This window comes from Clarias gariepinus, chromosome 7 (genome assembly GCF_024256425.1).
Source record: "Clarias gariepinus isolate MV-2021 ecotype Netherlands chromosome 7, CGAR_prim_01v2, whole genome shotgun sequence".
Taxonomy (NCBI): Eukaryota; Metazoa; Chordata; class Actinopteri; order Siluriformes; family Clariidae; genus Clarias; species Clarias gariepinus.
This window is the reverse complement of record NC_071106.1, coordinates 14,929,732-14,956,571: the sequence shown is the minus strand read 5'-3', so window position 1 is coordinate 14,956,571 and position 26,840 is coordinate 14,929,732. Positions and strand designations below refer to the sequence as shown.

Below are 26,840 nucleotides of genomic sequence, written 5' to 3'. Positions count from 1 at the left end.
AGGTTGTTGGTGCCAGACGAGCGAGTCTGAGTATTTCACAATCTGCTCAGTTACTGGGATTTTCACGCACAAACATTTCTAGGGTTTACAAAGAATGGTGTAAAACGGCAGTCCTGTGGGCAAAAATGCCTTGTTGATGCTAGAGGTCAGAGGAGAATGGGCCGACTGATTCAAGCTGATAGAAGAGCAACTTTGACTGAAATAACCACTCGTTACAACCGAGGTTTGCAGCAAAGCATTAGTGAAGCCACAACACGCACACCCTTGAGGCGGATGGGCTACTACAGCAGAAGACCCCACCGGGTACCTCTCATCTCCACTACAAATAGGAAAAAGAGGCTACAATTTGCACGAGCTCACCAAAATTGGACAGTTGAAGAGTGGAAAAATGTTGCCTGGTCTGATGAGTCTCGATTTCTGTTGAGACATTCAAATGGTAGAGTCAGAATTTGGCGTTAACAGAGTAAGAACATGGATTCATCATGTCTTGTTACCACTGTGCAGGCTGGTGGTGGTGGTGTAATGGTGTGGGGGATGTTTTCTTGGCACACTTTAGGCCCCTTAGTGCCAATTGGGCATCGTTTAATGCCACGGGCTACCTGAGCATTGTTTCTGACCATGTCCATCCCTTTATGACCACCATGTACCCATCCTCTGATGGCTACTGTACTTTCAGCAGGATAATGCATCATGTCACAAAGCTTGAATTATTTCAAATTAGTTTCTTGAACATGACAATGAGTTCATTGTACTAAAATGGCCCCCACAGTCACCAGATCTCAAACCAATAGAGCATCTTTGGGATGTGGTGGAACGGGAGCTTCGTGCCCTGGATGTGCATCCCACAAATCTCCATCAACTGCAAGATGCTATCCTATCAATATGGGCCAACATTTTTAAAGAATGCTTTCAGCACCTTGTTGAATCAATGCCACGTAGAATTAAGGCAGCTCTGAAGGTGAAAGGGGGGTCAAACACCGTATTAGTATGGTGTTCCTAATAATCCTTTAGGTGAGTGTAATATGGAATGCACAACATATACAGTGACATGTATACAGTTAGAACTGTATGAATGTCACATAATGTGTTTATATTTGTATTTGGAGGTTTTAGGATCAAATGAAGTACTGCAATAGGGTCATGGTCTCCATTATGGATGTTAATGATTATTAAATTAATTGCCATTGAGAATTTGTATGATTAAATATTTAATTAACATGTAGGGTTTGTTTTGAAGCCTTTTAAATATTAGATAAATATTTGCCAAGTTAAGGGAGCCAACAACCAGAGTTTGAGTTCAAGTGGAGGTGGGCAAAGTACACAAATCTTTACTTGTATATAAATCATTGGACTTGAAAGAAAGTAGAGTAAATATTACTCAAGTATAAGTAGAGGTCCTCCATTTACTTGTGTGCATAAAAAAAGGACCATAAGTACTAACCTTTAAGTATCTAAAGTACAGGGCTTTTATTAGCTCACAATTTGCAACCCTAGATGTATCTTTACATGTTTAAATTTCCTACTACTGGGGGAATTCGTCAATAGGAAATTAGCTAACCATGGTAATGTAAAGTGTAAGTACAATGATATTTAATTTATTTTAACTAAGCAAATTTAGTCAATCATTAATAGAGATTTTTAATAAAAGTCCAGCAATAAATATTAGATATTTCTAATATTAGATATTGTTGTATTTGAACAGAACTCTGTTTGAATATTTGCCTTATAGTTCACTAAATCTTTACTCATTTCATAATATTTCGATTCTTTACAATTTCTTAACAATGGATATAATCAGCTTGGCTTCCAAGAAACAAATAAAGACAACATTGTGGAGAACAGACATGTTTTGTAGTATAGAATATACAGTACATGAGTATGATACAGAAGCATGGTTTAATCATTAGAAAAAAGCATTGCAACTGTATTGTGTGTGACTGATATGTGGAATTAGCATATGAAATTAAGTGTATTGAAGGATGATGTCACAGTGTTTAAAAGAAAGTTCTTAGCATTTTATATAAAATGAATTCATTTTGTGTTACAACTTTTTTTTCCCTGTTGGCTTGTAATTTGAGATTTGTGACAATGTTTGTATTTGTCAGTATGCTAGCATCTGTGGAGAAGCAGTTAGCAAACATTGTGAGCGTATTAACATTGTAATTTTAGTCAGAATTAATAATAATAATTATTATTATTTTTACATATCTGAGGGTAATATTGATATTCTTAACAAATATGATTTGTCTCCACAGTTACTGTGCTTTTATAGTTTATCTGAGCAGCTACATGCTAGTTACCTGACTCGATAGTCTCAGCCATTAGCTAGCTTTTATGCTTCATTTCCTTGTGTCCTGTTTAGCTAATGCCATTTTTATTGTGTATGATGTGTTTGTCGTACCATGTTTAAACTAATTTACTGTATATCCACATTCCTAAATTTCATTATTTACAGGCAAAGAAGATAGGGTCAGCTTGTATTTGATCTGCCTGGCATATTGTAAAACCCCGTTAAATATGATGTATGTTTTGAAAGCACTGACTCACAAACTAAATTACATTTGGGATTTGGGAATGTCTCTTTGGGAATTTTTCTTTCGGGCCATCTTATTTTGTTCATTTGTTAAAGTAGAGTGGCTTCTAATAGCTTGCTTATGTACAGATCAACCTTTCACTCTCTCATCTGATTGACCATTACCTCTAAGACCACACATTAGCATTTCCCTGATTGTCCATTAGACTAAATACCAAGGATTGTAATTTTTATTAGTTTATTAGCCCCAACAGCATTATAGGAGGTGTATTAAGCGAATAGTTCATAGGTTAGGAAGTGTTCTCCGCTCTCTTTAGTACCTAAAATATATTTCTTTTTGTTATTATTTATTTTCCTAATAGTGTCTGACAAATTTAGCTGTAAACATGTTCTAGATCAAATATTGACCTTGTGTTTGTTTGCGTGTTTTAAAATCTGTAGTGATTTTGACTCGCTGGACGAGAAGGACGTGGAGAAGAATAACCAGTTGGCTTTTGATGTGGCTGAGAGAGAATTTGGGATTTCGCCAATTATGACTGGGAAGGAGATGTCTGTCGTAGTGGAGCCTGACAAGCTCTCGATGGTCATGTACCTCAGTCAGTTCTACGAGATGTTCAAGGACACTGTGCCCCCTGGTGGTGAGTAGTGGTGTGCTGATATGAATTTACCATAATACATAGTACACAATAGAGTTTTAAAAACTGTTTGCATCTTTATGATTGTATATAATTAATTTATTTTTATCTTTGATGAACCCATTTACTAAAAAATCTGATTTTCATTTATATTTTTATTAATTTATTTAGTTTAATAGATATATTCATAATTATATCATAGTTTTTAAATGAGTCTCCAGAAGCAGTACATAATAACAGTTAGAGGTAAAGCTGTAATGTATTATTAACTTCAAGTTATTGAGAAAATAAAAATAGCTGGTATTGAAATAAATGTTAATGCATAACTAATGCAACATAAATAACTAATGCAACCTAATTGATAACATGAATTAATTATCATGCAAAGATTCTACACTGTCCCTGGAATAATTTACAGTATTTAAGACTTTAAATGTTTTCTTTTTATTTACAGCTTGCTACAAGTAACAATTTTACAATCATGCTGAATTGATTGATTGATTGATTGATTGATTGATTGATTGAAAGCATTGATTCCCATCCATTAAACAATAGTTTGTCTTGACTACCAATATTCCTACACCAATTTGGGATAAATAAAATGTATTTGCTTCATTTGATTTGTTTGTACATCTTTTAGAAAGGTTTTGCTTTATGTTTTAGACAATCAGAACCTGAGTCCAGAGGAAAAGGCCGCTCTGATCGCCAGCACTAAATCGCCCATCTCCTTCCTCAGCAAACTGGGTCAGAGCATCAACATCTCAAGGAAACGCAACCCCAAGGTACTGTACTCCTGGACTACCTGCGCTGTCAGAAAGACAACAGTGCAAGTATTAAGTGACCTATATATGCGCACACAATCTCTTTAATCTTAATCATGGTTGCACTTGTTAGCAGGATAAGAAGGAGAAGGAGCTTGACGGATTGGGGAAGAGGAGGAAGACGAGTCAGACGGGCCAGTCTGAAGATGTAAGTGTATACCTCTGGCGTAGCATTGATGATAAAGCTTAATGGATTCTTTAAATTCAGTTTCTAATGATTGTTCAATCGTGGATAAGGAGGAACCTCAGCGGCCGGTCGGTGATGAACGACCTTTCGTAGCCACAGCTCTGGCGGAGCGTCGAGTCGATGCCACTGCAGCTGCAAACAACAACAAGGTGAAGTCCATGGCCACTCAGCTGCTGGCCAAGTTTGAGGAGAATGCTCCGGTACAGTCAACAGGACTCAAAAGACAGGTAGGCTGGATAATAGTTTAATAATGATTTTGTAAAAAATAATGAAGACTTCAGTCATTGGGGTTGCTACAGTATGCACAATGGTTCCAACCTGTGTCTGGATCTCATCTTTATTTATTTATTTTATTTATTTATGTATATGTGTAAAGGGGTAACTCTTTTTCAGACAGTGATTTAATTCGATTGCTTCAAATAAACTTTTAAACAGCTTTAGCTTGTTGAAGGTTAAGAACATGACCTACTGTTGAGCTTTTATTGAGTGTGTGTGTTTATGTGTGTGTGATCCACCATGACGGAGGAGCCAGCAGGAATGTGTGGCATTACTAAAGGTGTGCTTGCTTTTTATAGCTGCCTGAACCCTCTTTGTGGTGGATCATGACCCTGTTAAGCTCACTGCTGTTTGTTGACACCAATATCTTCTGGACTGTAGGTTCACAGCGGTGGTCTAAAATTAATATTCCTGGCTTGGCCATAAACCAAATAAAAAAAAAAACTCTGGGATTTTTATGCCTTGCAATTTGTGTTGATTATAATACTATAATAATAATAATCATAATGATAATAAAAATTATGAATAGTCTGCTGTGGTGAAACTTTGATGTGATACATACATCCGATAATGTTGCAACGAGTACAGAAAGTAAAACCACCCACTAGTCCTAATTCTAATTATAATCTTGCACTTATTTTGCATTAAACTCTATTTTAAAGCAATTTCCTCTTTCACTGGCTTTCCTGGAATGATTTTCGCAAATGTCTGCCTTGGTACAGTTGAACATTTCTTCAAAAAGAAAATAATCATCTAAATCATTTATTTTGATCATTGTATTTCTTTTGGCTTACTCTTCTGCTAAGTGTGCTCCAGACTCTTTGCTTGTGAATCACTACCATTTATGTCTGAACGGAGGTTTATTTTCTCTATGTGCTTTCGTTACTGCATGATATTCTTCAGGTATGTCTAATATCTGGAGAGAAGGAAAAATCATCATTCCTCTACATTTATTTTGTTCTGCTATTGTGCCTGTGTCTCTTTTCTTATCTTTTGCTGTGTTTGTTTTTCTCTGTTTTCTGCTTCTTTTTATGAATTGTGACGGTGGCACATAATCGGTCACACCACCTGTCATTTTACGCTCCAATGGTTTATAGAATGACACTGAGCCTGAGCTGGGGTTTGTGCTGCCCCCCTGCCTGCCGTCCATCACTCTGAAAGAGCCGCTTCCTGCATGGAGAAAGGTAAAGAGCGTGTGTAGGCCCCGACACTGCCTTTCATGTTTCATGCCTCGCTATAGCTGTCAGCTTGTATTGTTTGTTTGGCTAGTTTAGCATGATTTAATTGAATCTTGTATGTTGCTAATCAACTTATCAGACCTGTGATGATGCTCCTGATCCCTTGCTTTCAACAGTTATTGAAAACCCTATTTAAACAGCGCTTTTTTTTGTCTCTTTGTAAACCTTCAGAGGCGAACTCAGTTGCAAGAACAAATGAGTTTCTGCTGTAAAGAAATTTTGAAGTGTCAGACTCTGCCTAAGACAGAGCAACAGGTATGGCCATGGAAATAGGGATATTTCTTAGAATAGATCCTGCTATAGCCCCATAGTACTCTTTCTGTAGATCTAGATTGATATACAGGTGAAACTCAAAAAAATTAGAATATATAAATAAAAAGTTTATTTATTTCAGTAATGCAACTTAAAAGGTAAAAGTAATACATGAAATAAACTCATTACATGCAAAGCAAGATAGTTTAAGCTGTAATTTGTCATAATTGAGATGATTGTGGCTTACAGCTTATGAAAACCCCAAGTTCACCATCTCAGAATATTAGAATATTACATGCAATCAATAAAACAAGGATTGTACATAGAGTATATCGGACCTGTATGCATATGTACTCAGTATTTGGTTTGGGCTCCTTTTGCAGCAATTACTGCCTCAGTGCGGCGTGGCATAGAAGCTGTCAGCCTGTGGCACTGCTGAGGTGTTATTAAAGACCAGGATGCTTCAATAAGGGCTTTCAGCTTTTCTGCATTGTTTGGTCTCATATCCCTCATCTTTCTCTTGGCAATGCCCCATGGATTCTTTATGAGGTTCAGGTCAGGTGAGTTTGCTGGCCAATCAAGCACAGTAGTCCCTTGAACCAGGTATTGGTGCTTTTGGCAGTGTGGGCTAGTGCCAAGTCCTGCTTGAAAAAAAAGTCAGCATCCCCATAAAGCTTGTCTGCGGAGGGAAGACAAGTGCTCCAAAATCTTCTGGTAGGCGGCATTGTTGACCCTGGACTTAATAAGGCACAGTGGACCAACACCAGCAGATGACATGGCTCCCCAAATCAACACAGACTGTGAAAACTTCACACTGGACTTCAAGAGCTCTCCATTCTTCCTCCAGATTCTGGGTCCTTTGTTTCCAAATGAGATGTAAAAGTTGCGCTCATCAGAAAAGAGGACTTTGGACCACTGAGCAACAGACAAGTTCTTTTTTTTCTTTAGCCCAGGTAAGATGCTTCTGACGTTGTTTGTTGTTCAGGAGCAGCGTGACAAGAGGAATACGACAGTTGAAGCCCATGTCTGTGTGTGATGGAACTTGATGCCCTGACTCCAGCCTTAGTCCATTCCTTGTCAAAGTCCCCAACACTTTTGAATGGCCTTTTCCTGACAATCCTCTTTAGGCTGCGGTCATCCCTGCTGCTTGTGCAACTTTTTCTTCCACACTTTTTCTTTCCACATAACTTTCTATCAATGTGCTTTAAAACAGCACGTTAGGAACATCAAAAAAAAAATTTGCAATTACCTTTTGAGGCTTACCCTTTTTATGCAAAAGCCATCATTGACATTCTGCTTAACTGTCAGGTGAGCAGTATTTCCCATGATTGTTCTTCCTACTGATCCAGACTAAAATACTGTACCATTTAAAGGCTCAGGAACCCCTTTGCAGGTGTTATGGCATAATTAGTTGATTAGAGTGGGACACTTTGAGCCTAGAATATTGAACCTTTTCACAATATTCAAAATTTCTGAGATTGTGGATTTGGGGTCTTCATGAGCGGTAAGCCATAATCAATTCAATTATAACAAATCCAGCTTTAACTTTCTTGCTTTGCATGTAATGAATCTATCTCATGTATTAGTTACACCTTTTAAGTTGCATTACTGAAATAAATAAACTTTTGCAAATATTCAAATTTTTTGAGTTTCACCTGTATAGATGTAGACTAACCTATATGCAGGATTTGGAATTTCTGTGGCTATGAACCAAATCATGCGAAAAGTGTTGTTTTGTACTTTCAATAGGAATTCATTTAAGATGTTGGACCTTCTTGATTCTTCTTCTAACATATTCAGTGTTCACAACATCCAGTACGTTTGAAGCAAATTTATGCTATTGTATTGCATTGATGAAATCTCAATTCTGATTGGTCATTGTCACAATGCAGCTTTACAGAATAAAAAATTATGAAAATAACTTTGAAAATGTACAGAATATAGTATAGTCTATAACTATTAGGTTGTCCTTGAAAAGCAAGCTGAGGCTGAAAATGGCAAGGAAAGTTTCCTGGGATGATAATAGTTAAAAACCTTAAGAAGAACCAGACTCAACAGGAATAACAGTTAGTATAACCATAAATACTTTGGTATATTGGTATATAAATGAGTCTTTGGTATATTATTCTGTCTTATGTCTATAGTAACAGTGTATACATGGGTGTTTCATCACTTTGTAACAGGTCAAGCTATGAGAAAAGACTTAACGGAAGGAAAGCAATGTTTTTTTTTCAGTAACATGACAAGCTGGTGAAACATAACAGGAACTGACTTGCTTTATGGTTGGCAACATAAACTTTAACTATAAATGGATGAAAGTATGATGGGCTTTCCTTTAATGAATAGTAAAGTTAATGACTAAAACACCTTGGGGATGTGCAAGAATTCAGCATTGGGGTCTGCAAAATGCTACCCCATGGTTAATTATTTTTTTTCTAAGAGGACATGCTTTATGCTCATTTTTAGTCCAGTCCTTGTACCTGAGCAGTGATGCCACATTGTGACCTATAAATAATTCGAGTAAAAATCATCCAACCTTAATGCATGAACCAGTAAGAAACAGGTGCAGATGATCAGGCCAGTGATTAGTATACTGGTGACGCTGAGTGGTTGGGACAGATGAGAGTGGAAATGAGGTTGCTGATGAGGTTGTTGCATAACCAATTTTATCTTTATGCATTTTGCAACCTGTCACAGTAAAACATTTGTTCCTATTTCTTTCATTTAATCTAATCGAAGAAATGAGGGGTTCAGTAAGGGTCTTAAGACTTTGGGACAGTTCTCTATATCAAAGTAGATTTTTAATTATGCACCACTAAAGAGAACATTCATACCTAATGGTAACCTAAAGTAATGTCTAAGTTTTTAAGATGACTGACTAAGCTGACCTTAATCGATGCAGTGAAGCCATAAATATGCAGAATGTTCTCCATAAAGGACATGTATCTACAATATTTATAAGTAAATAAATAAATATAGTTGTTTTTTTGCGTGAGGTGCTCCGGCTCTGTCTGTGTTAAACCTTAGTAAAATCAATGAAGTGTAAAATGATATCCTGTAATCTTCTGTAACTAGACTGAGCTCAGATTTATATCTACTGTGCTGTTTCCTCAGTCTAATACCCTAATAGAACCATAAAGCCTTTTCGCTTGCTCTCATTAGTATTACTATTCATTTAACAGTAAATAGACTTGATATAAAGGTAATATAAACATGCGTAATGTTTGATTATTATTTCAGTTATTAGATTCAGATTGCGGACGCATTGCTAACACATTTTATTAATAAATTGTGTGTTGTTCATGTTTTATTCTGTATTGTGTGTTGTTACTCTGTCATTCATGGATCACGATTATTACTACAAACCAAGCCAGAGAGTGAAATATTCATAAACATCTCTTTATACAAGTGTACATTAGCTCAAATGTGAACATGAGGTTTGAGAGTGACGTGGCACGTTTCGTTCCTCTCCTGTCTCTCTGAAGGCTAGCAGGAGCAGCGATGGCCTGCGGAGCTGCCCTAAGAAAACCATTCTGCTCTATCCTCCTCCTCCATCATCTTCCTCTCCATCGCTCTCTCCACACGCACAGGTGACGCTACGTACCATGTACTCGGCACTACGCTTGGCTCTTTTCCCTTCCTCATTCCTTTAACTAACCTCTTCGCGCTCCATCTCATGCTTGAATCCTTAACAGATGTTCGCTATTAGATCTACTATAAGTTTTTATAGTACTAATTATTAAGCATTCTAGATTAAAACTTATTTTCCAGCCATTGATCTGTGGTGTTTATCTTTTAACCCTGATGTACTTTTTTTTCTCTCTTTTTTTTTTTTTTTTTTTACAATTTTCATCTTACAAATCAAGTTAGTTTAATAATAATATTAATACATGCTGCAGTGTGTGGATTTACAGACTTCTAAAATAAATATTCTTCAACTTCATGTTGTTAACACTCTTAGAGAGCAGTTTCTTGCATGGACCTGGAGTGTAATGTGACCAGTTCAAGTTATATTATGAGACAGACTGGACTTAATGTTTGTATCATCAGAAGAATGCTCTCAAACTGGTGATAGAGGAACATGACAGTGGTGATGATGGAGAAACACAGGAGGATCTAACATTCTCTTCCAGGGTAAATTAGATTAGGGCATGGCTTTGTGCATTTTACATACTGCTTTGGAGTTGCTTGTATATTTGATTCGGGAGTTAATGGCATCTTCGGGGAAGTAGCATACCAACTCTGCATGTACTCGGAGAAAGAAAAAATAATGGTGGGTCTTATTCTTTGTCTGAGGGAACCATCGTTCTGTTCTATAAATAAGATGTGTTATGTAGTAGTTGTGTTTTATTTCATACTGGCACTTGACATTACTACACTGCAAAAACAAGACATGTAAGGCAAATAAAAATATCTAGTCTGTAGTCAAATGTCTTTACCAGGTGTGTTCAAATCAAGCCAGAAATTTTGAAAACTACATTTGTTTTCTATATAATCCCCTGTTGCACTAACTCTTATCCTAGCATCACTAGTGCTTGGATAACATGAAGGTACCGTAAAAAGTTTTCTTACGATCGTAAAACACTTGCCTCCCAGGAGTTCCTTTAATGAGGTCAGGACTATATGCGAATATGGTAATAGCTTACAGCTGAGTTCCTGTTGGATAACAGTTGTGCGTGCGGTTTCCACAGATAGCTGTGTCTCTTCTTTAAGTTGGTAATAAGTCTTTTGTCGATTTTCAAGAATTGGGGGTTCTATTTGCTAATTGCTCACTGGAACGACTGCAGTGGGCTTTTAGCCACCTCAGCCCGGATCGTCATTCACGGCCATACAGTCTTGTTTGAAACATTTGCACCATTTAAGTCTTCTGTAAATGTCAATTAGTTTTATGGCTTCATTGACGAGAAATTTCATTACAAGTCCTGGTTTGATTTGAATGCCTCTTGTGGTATTCCTTCTTTACGTTTTTTTTTTAAGTTTACAGTAAATAACAAATGGGTTTTTAATTAATTCTTGTCTAGACATTTTTAACAATTTTAATGCTTAAAAAAAGGCCTTGTTTAAATCCATTTTAATCAAAATGAAAGAAGCTGATTGGCTAAGCTCTCTCAGAGGGGAAGGATAAGAGGTACTTAGTGCTCCCACATTAATCATGGATCTACAGCCAATCAGGGGTCGTCTGTGAGCTGATGCAAGCGGAAGGGGCGGACAGCGCTGTCCTCCGAATGTGTTACGCCGCCCCCAATGGTGCTGCATGTGCAAGCAATTTGAAAAAAATCCAGTCGGCTGGCTTCACATGGTTCGGAGGAAACACATGATAGTTTTCGGCCCTCCCGACTGACTGGTAGTAGTTGCTTAATATGGGAGCCCCATAGTGACCGAAAGGAATTAGACATGACTAAATTAGGGAGAAAAATAATATAACATAACAGTCTCATTATAATGTTCCTTTTGTTGGTCTTTCAAATGCAAGGGGTCGCCACAGCTGAATATCCAGTCCGCACAACACAAACTGACGCAACCCTCCTATTTTATCCGGGTTGGGACCGGCACTGCATCCAGTGGCTGGGGGGTTTGGGCACTGGCTGGGAATCGAACCCAGGCCTTCTGCATGACAGGCGAATCACCTACCACTGGGCCACCATATTAGATGCATTTGCCCATATCGAAAACATTTTCATTTGACATCATTGTACGAGCATCTTTACAAAAAAAAAAAAATTCTTTAAACAACTATAGCAACTGGTTTATTTGATTAGGTTAATAATATTAATAATGGCACCTTATTGGTTAAATAAAAAGTACATACGTAATAGAAGATAGATTCAATTATTGTATTTGCATGTAACAGTTGTTCTGACCAATTCCAGATCGATTAAAGAATGTTTATATGTGCAACTTAACAAGCATGTAAATGGATGCAGTCTGAAACTGAATTAAATAAGAGCTTCCAAGAGAGATGAGTTATGTGTGTATGATCGTTAATTGTATACATATGCAGATGATAAATATGGCATGACTAACAGAATTTAGACTCAGTTTTTATATTCTTTTTTTCTACAGATGAATCTTTTACAAATGTGGTTGCACAGCGTGACCGCTGATAACTGATTAGTCCAGGATCCGTCTTTTTGTTTACTTGTCTGGAGTCCTGTGTATGTCTAGATAAATATTGACAGCGTACACACACTTGCTTTCTTTACAGGAGCGTGACTTCAGGTCTATGGCACCCGTCCGTGTCGATAACATTCAAGAGAGAGCCGAGACGCTAGCCGCTAAGTTTATTGGGCGGTGTAACCAGCCTGATAAACCCGAGGTAGAGCAATACAGTGATGAATTGACAAATGAGTTTTACATTGCATAGTAAAGAATGCTTTTGATCAGTTTGATGCACCTTTGATGCACATTAAGTCTGAGACATTATAGTTGTTAAACCGTTAAACCCTTGTTAAACTAGTTGTTAAACCAACTGGCAACATCATGAGTAGGGGCAGTATTTAACCCGATAGTTTTGAGGACATTCAACGAGCGTAATTATTTCAGTAATATTTTAATTCCCTAAAAAAATTTGCCATGCATATTTGTCATTTTGCAGTGGTATATGATTAGCAATGGCACTGATGCATCATATATGTGGGCAGTAATTGCACACCAGGTCGCACAGCTTCTCATGCATCCTGCCATTTATATGCATATTGCATTTTGTGGAAATGTCACTTGAGCACAAGCTCATGAAACGAACGGAGGATACGCAATGCAGCCATTATGCATGCCTGTATGCGTAGTTAAACACGAGTATGTTTAAGACCCTGGAGATGTGCTAACCACTACGCCACTGTGCCACTTAATAAAAAACTTCCAGGCTCAAATCTGAAGTGGGAATTTTGCAAAAAAATAAGTAAATAAAAAAAAAAAAATATATATATATATATAATCTTAGCATATGTTTGGTTTTTTTTTCAGCTAAGTAAATGGAGTACACCTCAGATTCAGGTTTCTACACAAAATGATTAAGGGTTTGCCTTATGTCGGAGTTCTCCATTTAAGCTTATTTTTCCCTAAATTGCTTAGGAGAAGCCCCAACCATGCTTTTTGAATATCTCACCTCTCCTGGAAGATTTACATTTACATTTACATTTAGTCATTTGGCAGACGCTCTTATCCAGAGCGACTTACATTTATATATCATTTCACATCTGAGCAGTTGGGGGTAAGGGCCTTGCTCAAGGGCCCAACAGTGGCAACTTGGTGGTTGTGGGGTTTGAACCTGGGATCTTCCGAACCGTAGTCCAATGCCTTAACCACTGAGCTACCCCTGACCCCCGGAAGATCCGGGAGCCTCCTGCGTATTGATGTCACAATACTTTCCTGATGCCTGCAAATCATATGCAATGTACATATGAGCCCCAGACGAATCTGTATGCACAGGAGCTCTCTGGCGCACTCATGCTGGGCCAAAAAATAGATTTTCAGGTTATTGTATATGATTTGTGGGCATCAGAAAGGCACTGTCAATACCCAAGAGGCCAGATCTTCAGGGAGAAATGGGAGGTGTGTTTTAAAACGCTGCTTGAATGTCAGCTATAACTCTTTCTTTCCATCTCTCCTGCTTCTTTCCTCTCCTCTTCCACTGGAGCCGATGAAAAAGCCATCACGCTTCTTTCTCCAGCAGTGGCTTTTGAGCCACGGGTTACGCCCCGAGCAGCCGTCCTGCTCCCCTGATCCTCAGCAGGAGGTATAGCATGGCTGCGGTGCATGAATCCCAAATCTGGCGTGCTCATCTAACTTTTGGACTTCTTTAGCTTCTTTAACTTTGCTGTGAGGCTATTTGCCAGCACAGAGTTTAGAGATTTTGTTCAGGTGATGATGACATGCATGCATCTTTTCTACAGGAGACACAGAGTTTGCGATTGCACTCTGATGATCCGGTGCCTATACACATCCCTAGCATCCAGGAGCGAGCTGAGAGGTTAGGCTGTCTGTTCAAAGACAAGGCTGCTAGACCCAAGGTGACCTCTCTGTGCTGTTTCGAATGGCACTCAATATTGCAACAGTTAATAATCACTAGATGATCTGTTTAGTGGGATACACTGGAATATCCTGCAAAATGAAAAAGCATACAGTGAATTATAGAACAGGCTTTTTTCTTTCTTATGTTTGACTTTTCTCATGTTCCATTGTTATCTAACACTTTTCCTCCTCTCTCTATCTCTCTCTTTCTCTCTCTCTCGCTGTCTCTCTCTCTCTGTGCTGTGGAGCCTAAGAAAAAGCCCTCGCGCTTTCTTATTGAGCAGTGGCACAGAAAGCAGGAGCTGTCCGCTCATCCTGAGCACACCTCAGTCTCCCTGAACCGGCAGGTAGCCTGCTGCTCGAGCGGCGATGGCTTTCTGTCATTAACTCGCTCACACACACACACACAAGTTCACAGATAAATCAGCCTGTGCACTGCTTTATTTACTGACCGCATTGTGAGATTCGGAAATCTACAGTAGTAGACTAACATCATCCTATATGCTGTAGAATATGCCGTTGGTGTGTCCTGCACATGAGTACAACCATGACAAAGCTGAGAGTGATGAGATGTACAGTACTGGTCTGATGCTGATGTTAAAGTATTGACGAGTGTTCTGTGTGTGTGAGATTGCCACAGACAAGAGCTTTAAAAGTTGGCATGTTTTTTTTTTTTGTTTTGTTTTTTTGCACAGTGTGCCTACACACCTGATCAACCAATTTACTGATCACCTTATTGATCTGTATCTTACACAGCAACCCTTTTTACTGGCTGCGAGCTTTCTTCTCTTTCACCATGCAAATCTTTCTCCATTTCTCTTTTCTATGCATTCCATTTTAGCAATATATAAAGATGTATACAGGCGGTGTGAGCTCATTGGCTAAGCAAATAGCCAATCAGCTTCAGCCTCAGGAGGAGTGCCGGAGCCGTCTTGATAAGAGGGACTTGGTAAGAATTACAGTATGGGTGATGTACTGATGTCGTGTAGTAGTGTGAACGCACCCGGCTTTGGAAAAATAGGAATTGTGATTAACTTTGTCCTGTAATATGAATGTCCCCTGTACTAACTATACTCTTTCTACAGTCATGGTGACATATTTTGAAGTTCCACCTATCATGTTATTCTTTTAATACTTTTTTATCTTTTAAATCTTGGAACAATCTCTTGTTCTGTTTTACTGATCTGCCATCAGCTTTGCTCTAGATATACTGTATGCGTGTAACATACGTGTGTATGTGTTTCCTGCAGGGTTCCTTGCGGAAAGAGTTTCCTCAGAACATCGGAGGCAGCGATGTATGTTTCTTCTGCCGGAAGCGTGTGTATGTGATGGAGCGACTGAGCGCGGAGGGCAAGTTCTTTCACCGCACCTGCTTCAAGTGCGACTATTGCGGCACAACGCTGAGACTGTCGTCCTACGCCTTCGATGTGGAGGATGGTATGGCATTGTATATATATAATGTATAGCACCAAGCAAGGGGAACAAAACATGTCAGGGGAACCTTGATGCAAAACAGGACAATTCAGAGATTCAAAAAAATTTTAAATGCTGCAGTAATTTGGCAACACATTGTTTTAATTTAATAGTAAACGACATGGTATATTTTTTAACCCATTTATTGCTTTATATAAGGATGTGGAATGTAAGCAAGACAAGTTGGTTCCTGTAATAACATACCTTATAGGAGCCTTCAAATGTTTTTTTTAATTAGCACATCAGAAAAGCGTTCGGAGAGTGAGAGTTTGCAAAACTGTCCACAAGGTCACTACAATAGGTTTAAACGAAAATCATCAGGTTTGTGCAGCTTTGTTATGGTTAGAGCTAATTTCTAACAAGAAGTCAGAAGCCTACAGTACATGTCCATATAGCAGATCACAGATTTTCTGTTGTATTGAAAATATATAATTATACAATCTCTCCAAAAACCTTTAATCATACTTCTGGAGGATGTCATGCATTTAGCCTTTAAATGAAAGCTGTCATTGAAACTGTTACAGTGCTCTTCATGTGCGATTGTTCGTGTGTGAATCATCATCATGTACACCGTTATCATGCTCTCAGTAATTCATTTCCTCATTCTGCTCATTTTTTCACAATGTGGCATCATAAGATTTCCTTTGTCCTCGAACACAGTGATGTTTTGTTGCCTCGGACAGAGTGCTGATTTTTCCGCATTAACTCCTCCTTCAGAACACGCTGTTTAGAAATCTTGTAGAGAAAGGAGTAAATACATTTAAAAAATAGATATTTTATATATTATAACTTTACACAATTTGTACTCCATAAGAAGTATTTTGTGCTTTGGGACGTTTGCTCAAAATGCTGTACATGCACTGAATATCTCTCTCTCTGTTTTTTTTTTTTGTGTGTGTGTGTGTGTGTGTGTGTGTGTGTGTGTCGTAGGGAAGTTTTACTGTAAGCCACATTACTGTTACCGGTTGTCTGGACAAGCCCAGCGGAAGAGACCTGCTCCTCAAGCTGCTCCTCTTCAGCCGAAGGTAAACGTGCAGTTTTAATGCTTGATGATGCTTCATTATACTTTAGAGAATGTATTATAGTGAACCCTGAGCTGTGATTTCTTACAAGATAATTTTTTATCATCATCATGGGTCATATTTTTTAATCTAACTCAAAAGTAAAAAAGTATAAAAACACTTTAAAAAAAAAAGAATCACCAAGTTCAACAGCCAGATTTTCTTGCATCCGATAAACAAATTACTAGAGGATGACAACTGGGATGTTGCATGTTCTCCCCGTCCTCTGGTTTTCACCCACATTCCAAAGACCTGCAGATTGATTAGGCTTACTGGTGTTTCCAAATTCCCAGGAGTGTGTGTACAGTATGTGCCCTGTGATGGATTGGCACCCCATTCAGGGTGTATCCTGCCTCGTGTCCTGCCCGAGTATGGGCTCCAGCCTCCTGTGACCGTGTAAAGTCCAAGAGGTGTAGTGAGTAAGTGAGGGATGTCATATAGTTTGTCCTGATTGTATCCAGTTAAATAAATTGCTCATAATTTCTACATATAAATTAAAATTCCGATACTGCAACTCTACTAAGAACAGATGTTCGCTGGTTTACTAGCAGTGATGGGAATGGCGATACCACTGATTTTAGTAACCTGAACAGTGGACCAGAACTGATGAATAATAATGTTTGACATCGTTTCATTTAATCACCCATCTTAACTTTTAACAGCATGCAAATGAGAGCACCAGCTGTGTTGTGTTTAGTGAAGCATGCAATGGCTTCATGAAGAGGAGGACTTTTAATTTGTCATAAGCGTTTATTTATCACTGGAGGTTGGAATTTATCTTGAAGGGGACACCAGTCCATTGAAGAACGCCATGGAGGTGACCTGGGGCTTTTAGGAAGAAACATGCCCACTGTGCCACCCTGTCAAACCTTGGGAAACTAAATTTCCCATTAAAATGGTTAGGAGTAGAATTGTCTGTTTTGTGCCTCATTATCATGTCAAAGTTTTACATCATTGTTCAAACGCATGGCTTTTTTAAATTGATGCCTGAATCATTCAGTATGTGAATATCCTCTGTGTTCTTGTTTTATCTGTTCCTTCAGGAAGCCCAGTCACCAGTGATACCTGCAGCTAGTGTGGATGCCCCTGGGGCTCCATGCCCGGTGGAGCGTGGGCCCTCAGGTACCCACCTTTCCTCTCTTGCTGCTGTCCTGCGCCACTTTCCAAGGGTGGGGGGCTCCATGCGCTCACTACGCCGCACCATTTCCTGGACTGGCCACCAGATGGCACACTGTCCCTTAGCCTTCCTCTTCACTTATTGCCTGTACCTTTTCTCCTGTCTCACTCTCAACCTCCTGCTCAGTATCTTCTAACATGCACCCTTATTTAACACTACGGACGTCATAACCTATTTCAGTGTGTGTATTCTAAAGATTCACTTTCTGTATTTAGGTTTAATTCAGTGATTTAGGTTTAATTCAGTCCTTTGTGTGTGTAATTTCGATTTAGACATTGCTAAATTGTACTGTTGCCTGTCACTAGGGTACCTCTTTTATACCTTTAGTGTGATTTACAACTAATTTTAATAGATTTCTTCAAATATAAAGATTAAAGTACTACATTCACATTTCTAGGTGAATGATGCTTATTAGAACTACCATTTAGTATCTTTTTCCAACTAGCATTTTATTTAACTTAAGGCATTATAGCACGTGAATGATCACATTAGAATTAGATTAAATTAATTATACAATAAGTGAATATTGTCTGTTATGACCTTTGAATTACTTTTCTTCGCATGCATGATCTCTTTATGCAATTCAAAGACACTGTCTGGCCAAAAAAAAAAAAGTCATTGTTTCAGAAGAGATGAATTGTCTACCTGCATCAAGCAGAGATAGCATTAAAGTTACTTAAGTCAGGTTAAAAACATTCACACATTATTTAAACCTAGGTCTATAATGCTGAACTTGCAGTAATCAACACTATAAAGTCCGACAATGAGAAGGATGTTTTTTTTTTTTTCTGCAATGAAAAGTACTCTAACTTTTATCAGAAAGTAACGCTGTAATGTAACTGATTACTTTTTAATTACAGTAATTTTGTAATGTAATTAGTTACTTTAAAACGTAACGTCCCCCAACACTGGTAAGAAAGCATAAAGATTGGAGTTTGGAGCAAACAAGATCATGTGGTCTAATGGGTCCAAATTGACCCTATTCCCAAGATAGGGTGCATCAGGATAAGAAGTGAAACGCATGGACTTTTCTTCCTTCTCTAATGGCACTGGCACATTTCGGGACAAATATTGTGAGAGAGGTTTCGGAAGCATAAGAAATCATTCTTATGAAGGAATTAAACAGCATTGTTCAACTTTTTTTTTCTTTTTTTTGGCCAGGAAGTGTATTATTTTATGCAGCAATTGTTTAACCTTTCTGTTGCTGAAGCATTTCTTCTTTTGACACCTTTCTTTCTAGTGCCTGCCTGATTAGTGCTTGTGGTTCTGTACCTGTACTTACTACTGAAGATGTGTGATGTAGTGCTTGTACGGTGTGTGGGTGTGTGTGATTGAATCTCTCTGTAAGCTTTACCTTTCCCCAGTCCTATAAGAGCAGCTGATTGCTGAGCTTGAGCTTGCATCCATGTGTGCTTTTTACCTCTAACAACAGCTTATCATGCCTTTTGTCTTTTTCTTGGTGTGTGTGTGTGTGTGTGTGTGTGTGTGTGTGTGTGTGTGTGTGTGTGTGTGTGTGTGTGTTTGTGTGTGTGTGTGTGCGCGTGCGTGTGTGTGCGTGCGTGTGTTTTTGAGACATTTCTTCATTCTTACTTTATAGTTTCTTTTCCCGGTTTTTGTAGGATTGGAATTTTACTAAGGAGAAACAAAAAATGAACAAAAATATACTTTTGTAAATAATATAAAATAAGTAAGATGCACAATATTTTGGTTGCTTTGATGATTTCAAATTGTTAGTCTGTTTAATTTTGAAAAAAAATATTTTACACATAAATGATGCATAGTAGGTGCATTAGAGTTCTTTAGAGTGCCTTACGCACTACACATTTACACACATTATTAAAAAAATGCACTTTCGGTTCTTACATTCCAGATTTTAAAAACATGTAGTCAGTTAGTCTTCTGTCACTTATCTCCACTGCTGTAGAAAAAATAATAATAATAATACAGATTACTGATTTCAAGTATATGTAGGTTAAGTGTTAATGAAATAAGTCCATTATGTTCGTTGATCATGCTGCACCAAACCATGCTCGTTCACCAGCACATTCTTCTTGCTTTTAGATTTTTTCTCCCTGCATAATTATTATTACTCATCTAATTAATTATGTACATTTCTAATTAAGGGTCAGATATATTATCTGTATCATTGACCCCATAGAGCAGGGATATCGTTCTTTTATTCATCATAACCATGCTTTTAAAGTGAAAAGAAAAGAAAAAAAAAAACATTAAACCATTGCTTTGTAGGATGGGACAAAGGCAAGGTACATTAGCTGATATTGTATTTATGAATATGTAATATAGTTAATAATATTATTAATATAATACATGCTATCAAATGGTGTAGGCTAATAAATCACATGCAATACATTTTTAAATGAGTTTGTGTTTGTCTTTTTCTTGTAAATGAACTCTTTTACATAAGTGCCTTTAATATTTAAAATAAATGCTGATTTTTAAGGATGATGTTTATATCCCCACCCTTGGTAAACAAATAAAACCTGTCAGGATGAACATAACCCTAACTCTAACATAAAGATCTTATTTAAACGTGTGGAATTAGGGTAGACATGATTTATCTCAGAATCTTGAAGAAATCTGAAGAGGTAAGCCTGTTCTGTATATGAAAACTTCACAGTTTCCAGGCTCCCACTCCCACCAAGTCTAATGTCTGAATAAAACAGCATCACTTCCTCTCCTCTTTCTGTCCTCTGCAGTTCCCGAGCTGAACGGTGTGGCCGAACCCAGTGTGGCAAAACGTCTTAAAGGGACTCCAGAGCGCATTGAGCTGGAGAACTACAGGCTGTCCATGCAGAGAGAGGAGGAGCTTGAGGAGGTACCTGAGGAGACGTTGGCCGAGCACAACCTCAGCAGTGTGCTGGATAAAGGCACGGACGTGGACGAGGGCTCCAGGTGAGTACAGAAGGCTTTGATTTCATTAACAGCTTCAGGAAGCTAGAGAACAGCTTTATCACAAAATGGATAATAAATATAAGTGCATCTTGTATTGAGTTTAATAATATCTATTTAGTTTTTAGTTTGCCCAGCTACGCCCTTCTCTGGGCAACAGCTACAGTAAATTCAGTGAGGCTATCAAGTACCAGCTTTTAAGAAGGACCGGATTAGCTTTTATTGGTAGGCAGATACCTGCTAACAACTAACCTAGCCCTTTTGCACTTTCACAAATGGGTGTTTTGGGGCAAGTCTTTTAAAGCTCTAGGTACTGAATAGGAGTTAAACAGAAAGAAGATAAAGCATGCCAGTTGTACTCAGCTAAAGATGTAACACATGCTTTGGCGACCCCTTATTTTTATACAAACTAGTTAAAAAGAAAATAGAGTAGATATGGGACCTTTTAAAGTTATTAGTTATCAGTGTTTGATTGACTAACCTTAATATACTGTGTAATAGTGCTCAGTTCCCAAAAAAAAAGGTGATATATATCTAAGTGTTTTTGTTTACAAGATTACAATACAGACCCAAATTTTACAGTTAAACCTTGGATTGCGAGCATAATTTGTACAGGAAGCATGCTTGTATATCAACACACTTGTATATCAAAGCAAATGTCCACATAAGAGAAATAATAGAAACTCTGATTCGTTTCCCAATGCAAAAATATTCATATAAAATTATTAAATAGTTTACAGACAGAGACTCTGACACAAGCATACACGATTACACGCACACATACAAACCCAAAATAAAAAAATGCTTCACGCGCACATATACACGGTCACAGTGTTAGAGTAAACAGTATATGCGCGCACTGATATTGACTATACAAAAAATCGAGGACGATTTACTATTTTTGCTTGTCTTGCGAAACACTTGCAGACCACGGTACTCACAATCCAAGGTTTTTACTGTATATTGTAAGTAGCAGAAGCAAATATGCAGAGGTGAAAGGTAACCTTGTTACTTGAATACAGTTTTCGCATATTTGTACTATACATTTATTATAGGTAGTTTTATTATTATATCATTGTACTCTACCACATGGTTCAACAATCTGTACTTTCTAATTCACTACATTTGGGCCTGGAGTTACGTTATGTAACCACAGTGGTGTGTAGTATTTGAAGCAGTAATATTTTTTTAACTACCTGCTTACTTTTATTTTGAATTGCATGATTTGCCTTCCTGTGTAAAATGTTCATGTAGCAGGTTTGGGATCAGAGGTGAGATGTTAAAAGAGAGAGAATTTTATTATGACTTAAAGGCTACATTGAGCTAATACACACTCAGTGCTTTTAATACTTAAGTAAATATGAAGGTAAGTACTTTTTCTCTAAGAAATGTAAAGGAAGGACTCCTTTTACTTTAGTAATATTTTGTCTAAGGTATCTTTACATTTGCTTAAGCACAGGATGTACAATATACTTTGTCCACCGCTGCATATTTACTGATTATCTACTGATAATGCACACTCTTGTCTTACTGCAGTAGCTCAGAATCTGACATGGAGGAAGAAGGCGAGGATCTGGAGCCCCCGGCGAACTCCGATCTCGGTGGAGTGCCGTGGAAAGAAGCTGTGGAGCTCCATGCAAAACTGAAGGCAAGCAGCGATGCTGGGGCAAGCGGGAAGGATGGAGACATTGAGGAAGAAGATGAAGATGAAGATGAAGAAGATGATGAAGAAGATGGGGAGGAGGAGGATGAGGAGGAGGATGAATCAAGTGATGGTAATTTTATATTGCTTATGCATTACCAGTTTGTATATGGTCTAGGAAAATATATTGGTTGTCTGAACAAGTGTAAGCTGATCATTTTGCAAGACCAAATAAAAGCTGGAGGGAGAAAAAGCTACCATAATATGCAAGTGGCCTGACTGAGGGAAAATCAAAAACAGAGTGAGAGGTGTGTTGTTTTTGTGTTAAATCTTTTCTCATTTCTCTATTTCATATTTCCTTTCTGTGTATGACCTTGTCGTTATAGTTCTCAAGCTATTATTATTATTGTTGTTGTTTATCCAGACGAAGAACAGTTGTCGAAAATTTGTATTTATTTTAAAAGGTGCAGTGCAGGTAGATTATTGATGTGTGGTGGTCTGGGAAAAGTCTTTTGATGTTACTGAGGCCAAAACAGCTATAACAGGATAAACAGTCTAAACGGAATAGTAACTTCACTCACTCACTCATCATCTATATCGCTTTTTTTAAATGCTTTATCGCTTAATCCATCCCAGCCCACACACATACACACTACGGGCAATTTGTGCATTTTCTGCATGTCTTTTGAGGAAACCGGGCGACCTGGAGGAAACACACAAAGCACGGGGAGAATATGCAAACTCCATGCACACAGATGCTGGAGTTGAACCTGGTCGGGAATCGAACCCGAACCCTGGAGGTGCAAGGCGACAGTGCTAACCACAAAGCCACCTTGCTGTCATATTATACATGCATTTAATTTAAAATAAAATGTTTGACACATTGTTTGAAGCAGCTGTCTAGATGATTAATAGTTTAGATAGAGTTTTGCAGGTCAGCATAAGGACTAGGCAGATTGACTGTTAGGGGTGTGAGTATGACCGGCAAGACAGCTGTAGCAACAGAAGTCATATGACAGTAATGTACAGTAGCTGCACAAGCTCCTGACCATCCCACCCATTTTTTTTTTTTTACATCCAGGATTCCAGATTAAGATTCCAGATTGAGTCCCCTTTTGCTGTTATTGTACCCTACAATGTTTTAAGAAGACATTTCGCGTTTAAGTGCATCTTTGAGGATCTGTGCTCATTTTGCTACAAGAGCAATTGGGAGGTCAGGCACTGATTTGTGGGTGAGAAGACCTGGGGTGCTTTAGTTTATCGTAAAGATGTTGAATTGAGGTCAGGGCCTTGGGCAATCCACTTGAGCTCTTCCGCTCCAGCCTTGGCAAACCATGTCCTGGTCTTCACAGACCTCACTTTGTGCATGATCAGGCATCCATAAACGTTTAGCCATGTAGTGCATCATAGAAAAACAAAACCAATATTTGAGAATGTGACAGAATTTCTCAGATCACCAGACTTATTACAGCTCAGTATTTGCCGTTATCTTTTCAAACACTCAATTTTATATCTGTAGTGTTCCCTGTAGATGTAGCCAGCGTGTTTTTTACAGTTACGTCCTTGTGGGAGGCTTTCATTGAGACAGTTTTCATATTTCATAACCAAATACCATCAAGTTGCTATGAAAGTGTAATACGAGGTTGGGGTCCAAGGGTCTGATCATACTGTCTGTCATAGTGTCTGTTACCCTGTGCTGTGGAAACACCACTTACTCCTCTCTCCTTTCCTTCTTAATCCTCTGTGTCTGTGTTTGTGTGGGTGAATGTTTTGATTCCCTTTCCATATGTGTTTGGTCCACCTGTCTGTATGTATGTGTGTATGTGTGTGTTGGGGTAACTGTGTGGGCTAACAGAGGGGGAGTATTGCCCTTGGGAAAGGGAACTCCAGTCAGGTCTATGGCTGGAGAACTTAAAAGATGAAGAGGATACGGGTACATTTAAAGGTATATCTGCCTGTGGATGCGTTTGAAAACACACACACACACACGCACACACGCAAAGGTAAAAAAAATCATTGCCTGGAGAAAACATACCTTGTAACCTTATCTTGTTCATACTTCTTCTTCGTACAGTACATCATTACAACTAATTTTGGTTGCGAGTGGTTTTTCTCTCACATGAATACTGACAGCATGTTACGGTCAAATTTAAGAAGTGTAAGATTTTTTTTCCTTAAATGATAGAATATGTTAAATGAACAGGATTAAATATTTCCCCCCGTCCAGCTTTTAACCTAAGCAGTTTCCATTTACCCAAGTAATGCACTCATCAAACTGCTGATATTATTGCCTAACAATGCAGGGGTTTATTTATGTATGAATGCAATTCCAAGGTCCAGATGTTTTCTTGTTTAGGTCATACCCAATATACAAAATAATGGCAGTATAGCATTGCTATATTATGTATGAGGTTTGAATGCAATTTGAGTGAGAGTGGTATAATTTCTTAGATCGATCTAAACGTATGCCACGTATACAGTAACAAGGCTACAGACTAACTGTATAAAGAATCATCCTGCTACTGTATTGTTTTTTATCTTGACTCGTATATATTTATATATTGTAAGGATTATATTGACTAAAAACACAATATTGAACATGAATACTTTTGATTATAATCGTTGTGATCTGGCCAACACACACTGTAGAGATCATATTTTTAAAGACATCCGGACACAGAATTACAAATCTGTTTTGTTCATGAAACATTATTACTTATGAAGCATTATCCAGAACATTATTTTAAGCATGCCCTTTGTTAGTCTGGAGCCTTGGGATTGGCATTAATGCATGCTTGTTCTATTCTTAAAGCTGTATTATTTACAAAATGTCCTCTAAAGTCTTCTGTTCCTTTTTCCCCCCTCTCTTTCTTTCTCCCTGTTCATTGTTTCCATCTGTCCCTCCTGATCCTGTTTTTTTTGTTGGTCACCTTTTGGTGTCCTTGGTGACTTTTCCCCTCCTCTTGTTTTTTTTGCGATCACACTCCTTACATGACATTATGAATCATGACACCCAATAGCCAGGAACCTGCGAATTCAACAAACTCTTCAGCCAGTTGACCCACTGCTTCCTCAGATGGGGGTAGAAAAGGAGGAGTGCACAGATTCAGGCTCTCCTTCTTCACTCCTTACGCAGAACACTCAGCCTATCTCCAGCACAGGTAACTCAGTCTGGAGGAGCGTCTGGCTGCTGGGATCCGTAATCATCTTTTTGTATGCGTGCGTTGCGTTTGAGAAAGAATGTGACCTTTTTTGTCCTTTATGTCATGTTTTTTTTTTTTACGGATTGTTACTTTTTGTTGTTTTTCATATCATTTGTTATCATTGTGTGAATGTCATAATATTTTTATATGCTTTGTATCCATCATCCTGCTTGATCTCACTTCACTTGATAGGCTCCAGAATAGGTGTAATTTTCCCCCTTGTTCCATTCTTTTGTTGAGTTGTTCATCTGTTGTGTTTTTCATATACCTTTTCATTTGATTGTTTTAGTCCCCTCCCACAAATCAGTGCGGCACGAGGCTGTCAGGGCCTGGCTGGACTCCATGTCTGGAGGTAGTGCAGAAACCAAAGCAGCAGCTCTCCATCTAAAAACTCTCCTTATACGCAAACACGCTGCAGTGCACAGCATGTCACAGATGTATTCACACACAGGTGGAATACTGGCTGCATGATGAAGCTGTCATTTACCTCTGCATGTAGAAACCATTAGACAGAGTCTTTTTAACAAGGACATTTGCTATCCAGTATCTCTCTGCTTATTGACGTAAATATTGACGCTCTTGGCTACCATAGTGGGGATTTCGATCAAAAAAGATTTTTTCATTATCATTATTATTATTATAATTATTATTACTTAAAAAAAGCAGTCAGTATTTGTAAAGCTTGCGTGCACTGATAAAAATCTAATTTGTATAAACTAGCAATTTTATTAATACTGTCATTCTTGTATTGGAAACCATATTAAGAAATGAATGAAAAAATGGTTTGAATGGCTCAATTTTTTTCCCATGGGAGACATTAAGTTTATATTGAAGCTCTAACATCAGTGTGACCACTTATAGCTGGTCTGTGAATGGGGAGGGAGGGCATTTTTTATTTATTTATTTATTTTTTAATTCTCATGATCATTCTGCTGCCTAGCTGCTGATACCAAGCTTTATCCATTTGCCCATATGCGTAAATGGATATCAGCATGTGCAAACGCTTGTGCTAATCACAATGGCATTGGTGACATTACAAAGGATGTCATTATTATTATTTGTTCTTGTTTTGTTTTTTTGTGTCCATACATTCTATTTAAATGCCATGCATGCCTAACTGTTTTATTATTTCCATTACATTTGCATTACCATCTATATAATACTGTAGTTGCATATACTGTATGTCTCATAAGATCTTTGAGCTAGTGGCTCTTATACTGTACTCTCACTCTTGTCTCACTTATAACTACATAACCTCATCTCGCTCTGTCTTTTTTCCCCTCTCTGGCTCAGAGCCTTGTGTAGACGATGAGGAAGAACCTGAGGCTGAAGCAGGAAGCCCAGACATTGAGCCTGGCACTGAGCTGGATGAAGGTTTGTCACAGTGAAACTAATGATGTGAAATGTGTCTGTGTTTGCTAT

General features: G+C 38.1%; 1 protein-coding gene across 32 annotated transcripts in view; it reads left to right on the top strand.

Moving 5' to 3' along the window:
* The window catches only part of mical3a (microtubule associated monooxygenase, calponin and LIM domain containing 3a), a 116,308-nt gene that overhangs the window by 69,811 nt on the left and 19,657 nt on the right, over nt 1–26,840 (top strand). For 11 of the 32 annotated variants that reach the window (XM_053499817.1, XM_053499816.1, XM_053499835.1 and 8 more), the window contains 20 exons: nt 2,975–3,171; nt 3,832–3,950; nt 4,063–4,137; nt 4,227–4,403; nt 5,550–5,636; nt 9,428–9,532; nt 9,993–10,076; nt 12,148–12,258; nt 13,579–13,677; nt 13,835–13,951; nt 14,201–14,299; nt 14,794–14,901; nt 15,203–15,389; nt 16,356–16,450; nt 17,530–17,608; nt 20,381–20,576; nt 22,110–22,348; nt 25,236–25,376; nt 25,708–25,770; nt 26,712–26,792. In XM_053499817.1, coding sequence (XP_053355792.1) covers nt 2,975–3,171; nt 3,832–3,950; nt 4,063–4,137; nt 4,227–4,403; nt 5,550–5,636; nt 9,428–9,532; nt 9,993–10,076; nt 12,148–12,258; nt 13,579–13,677; nt 13,835–13,951; nt 14,201–14,299; nt 14,794–14,901; nt 15,203–15,389; nt 16,356–16,450; nt 17,530–17,608; nt 20,381–20,576; nt 22,110–22,348; nt 25,236–25,376; nt 25,708–25,770; nt 26,712–26,792 — 2,459 coding nt within the window. Of the gene's footprint in view, nt 1–2,974; nt 3,172–3,831; nt 3,951–4,062; nt 4,138–4,226; nt 4,404–5,549; nt 5,637–9,427; nt 9,533–9,992; nt 10,077–12,147; nt 12,259–13,578; nt 13,678–13,834; nt 13,952–14,200; nt 14,300–14,793; nt 14,902–15,202; nt 15,390–16,355; nt 16,451–17,529; nt 17,609–20,380; nt 20,577–22,109; nt 22,349–24,070; nt 24,161–25,235; nt 25,377–25,707; nt 25,771–26,711; nt 26,793–26,840 lie in introns of all 32 variants that reach the window. The other 21 variants (XM_053499847.1, XM_053499848.1, XM_053499818.1 and 18 more) reach the window with 15 other exon arrangements.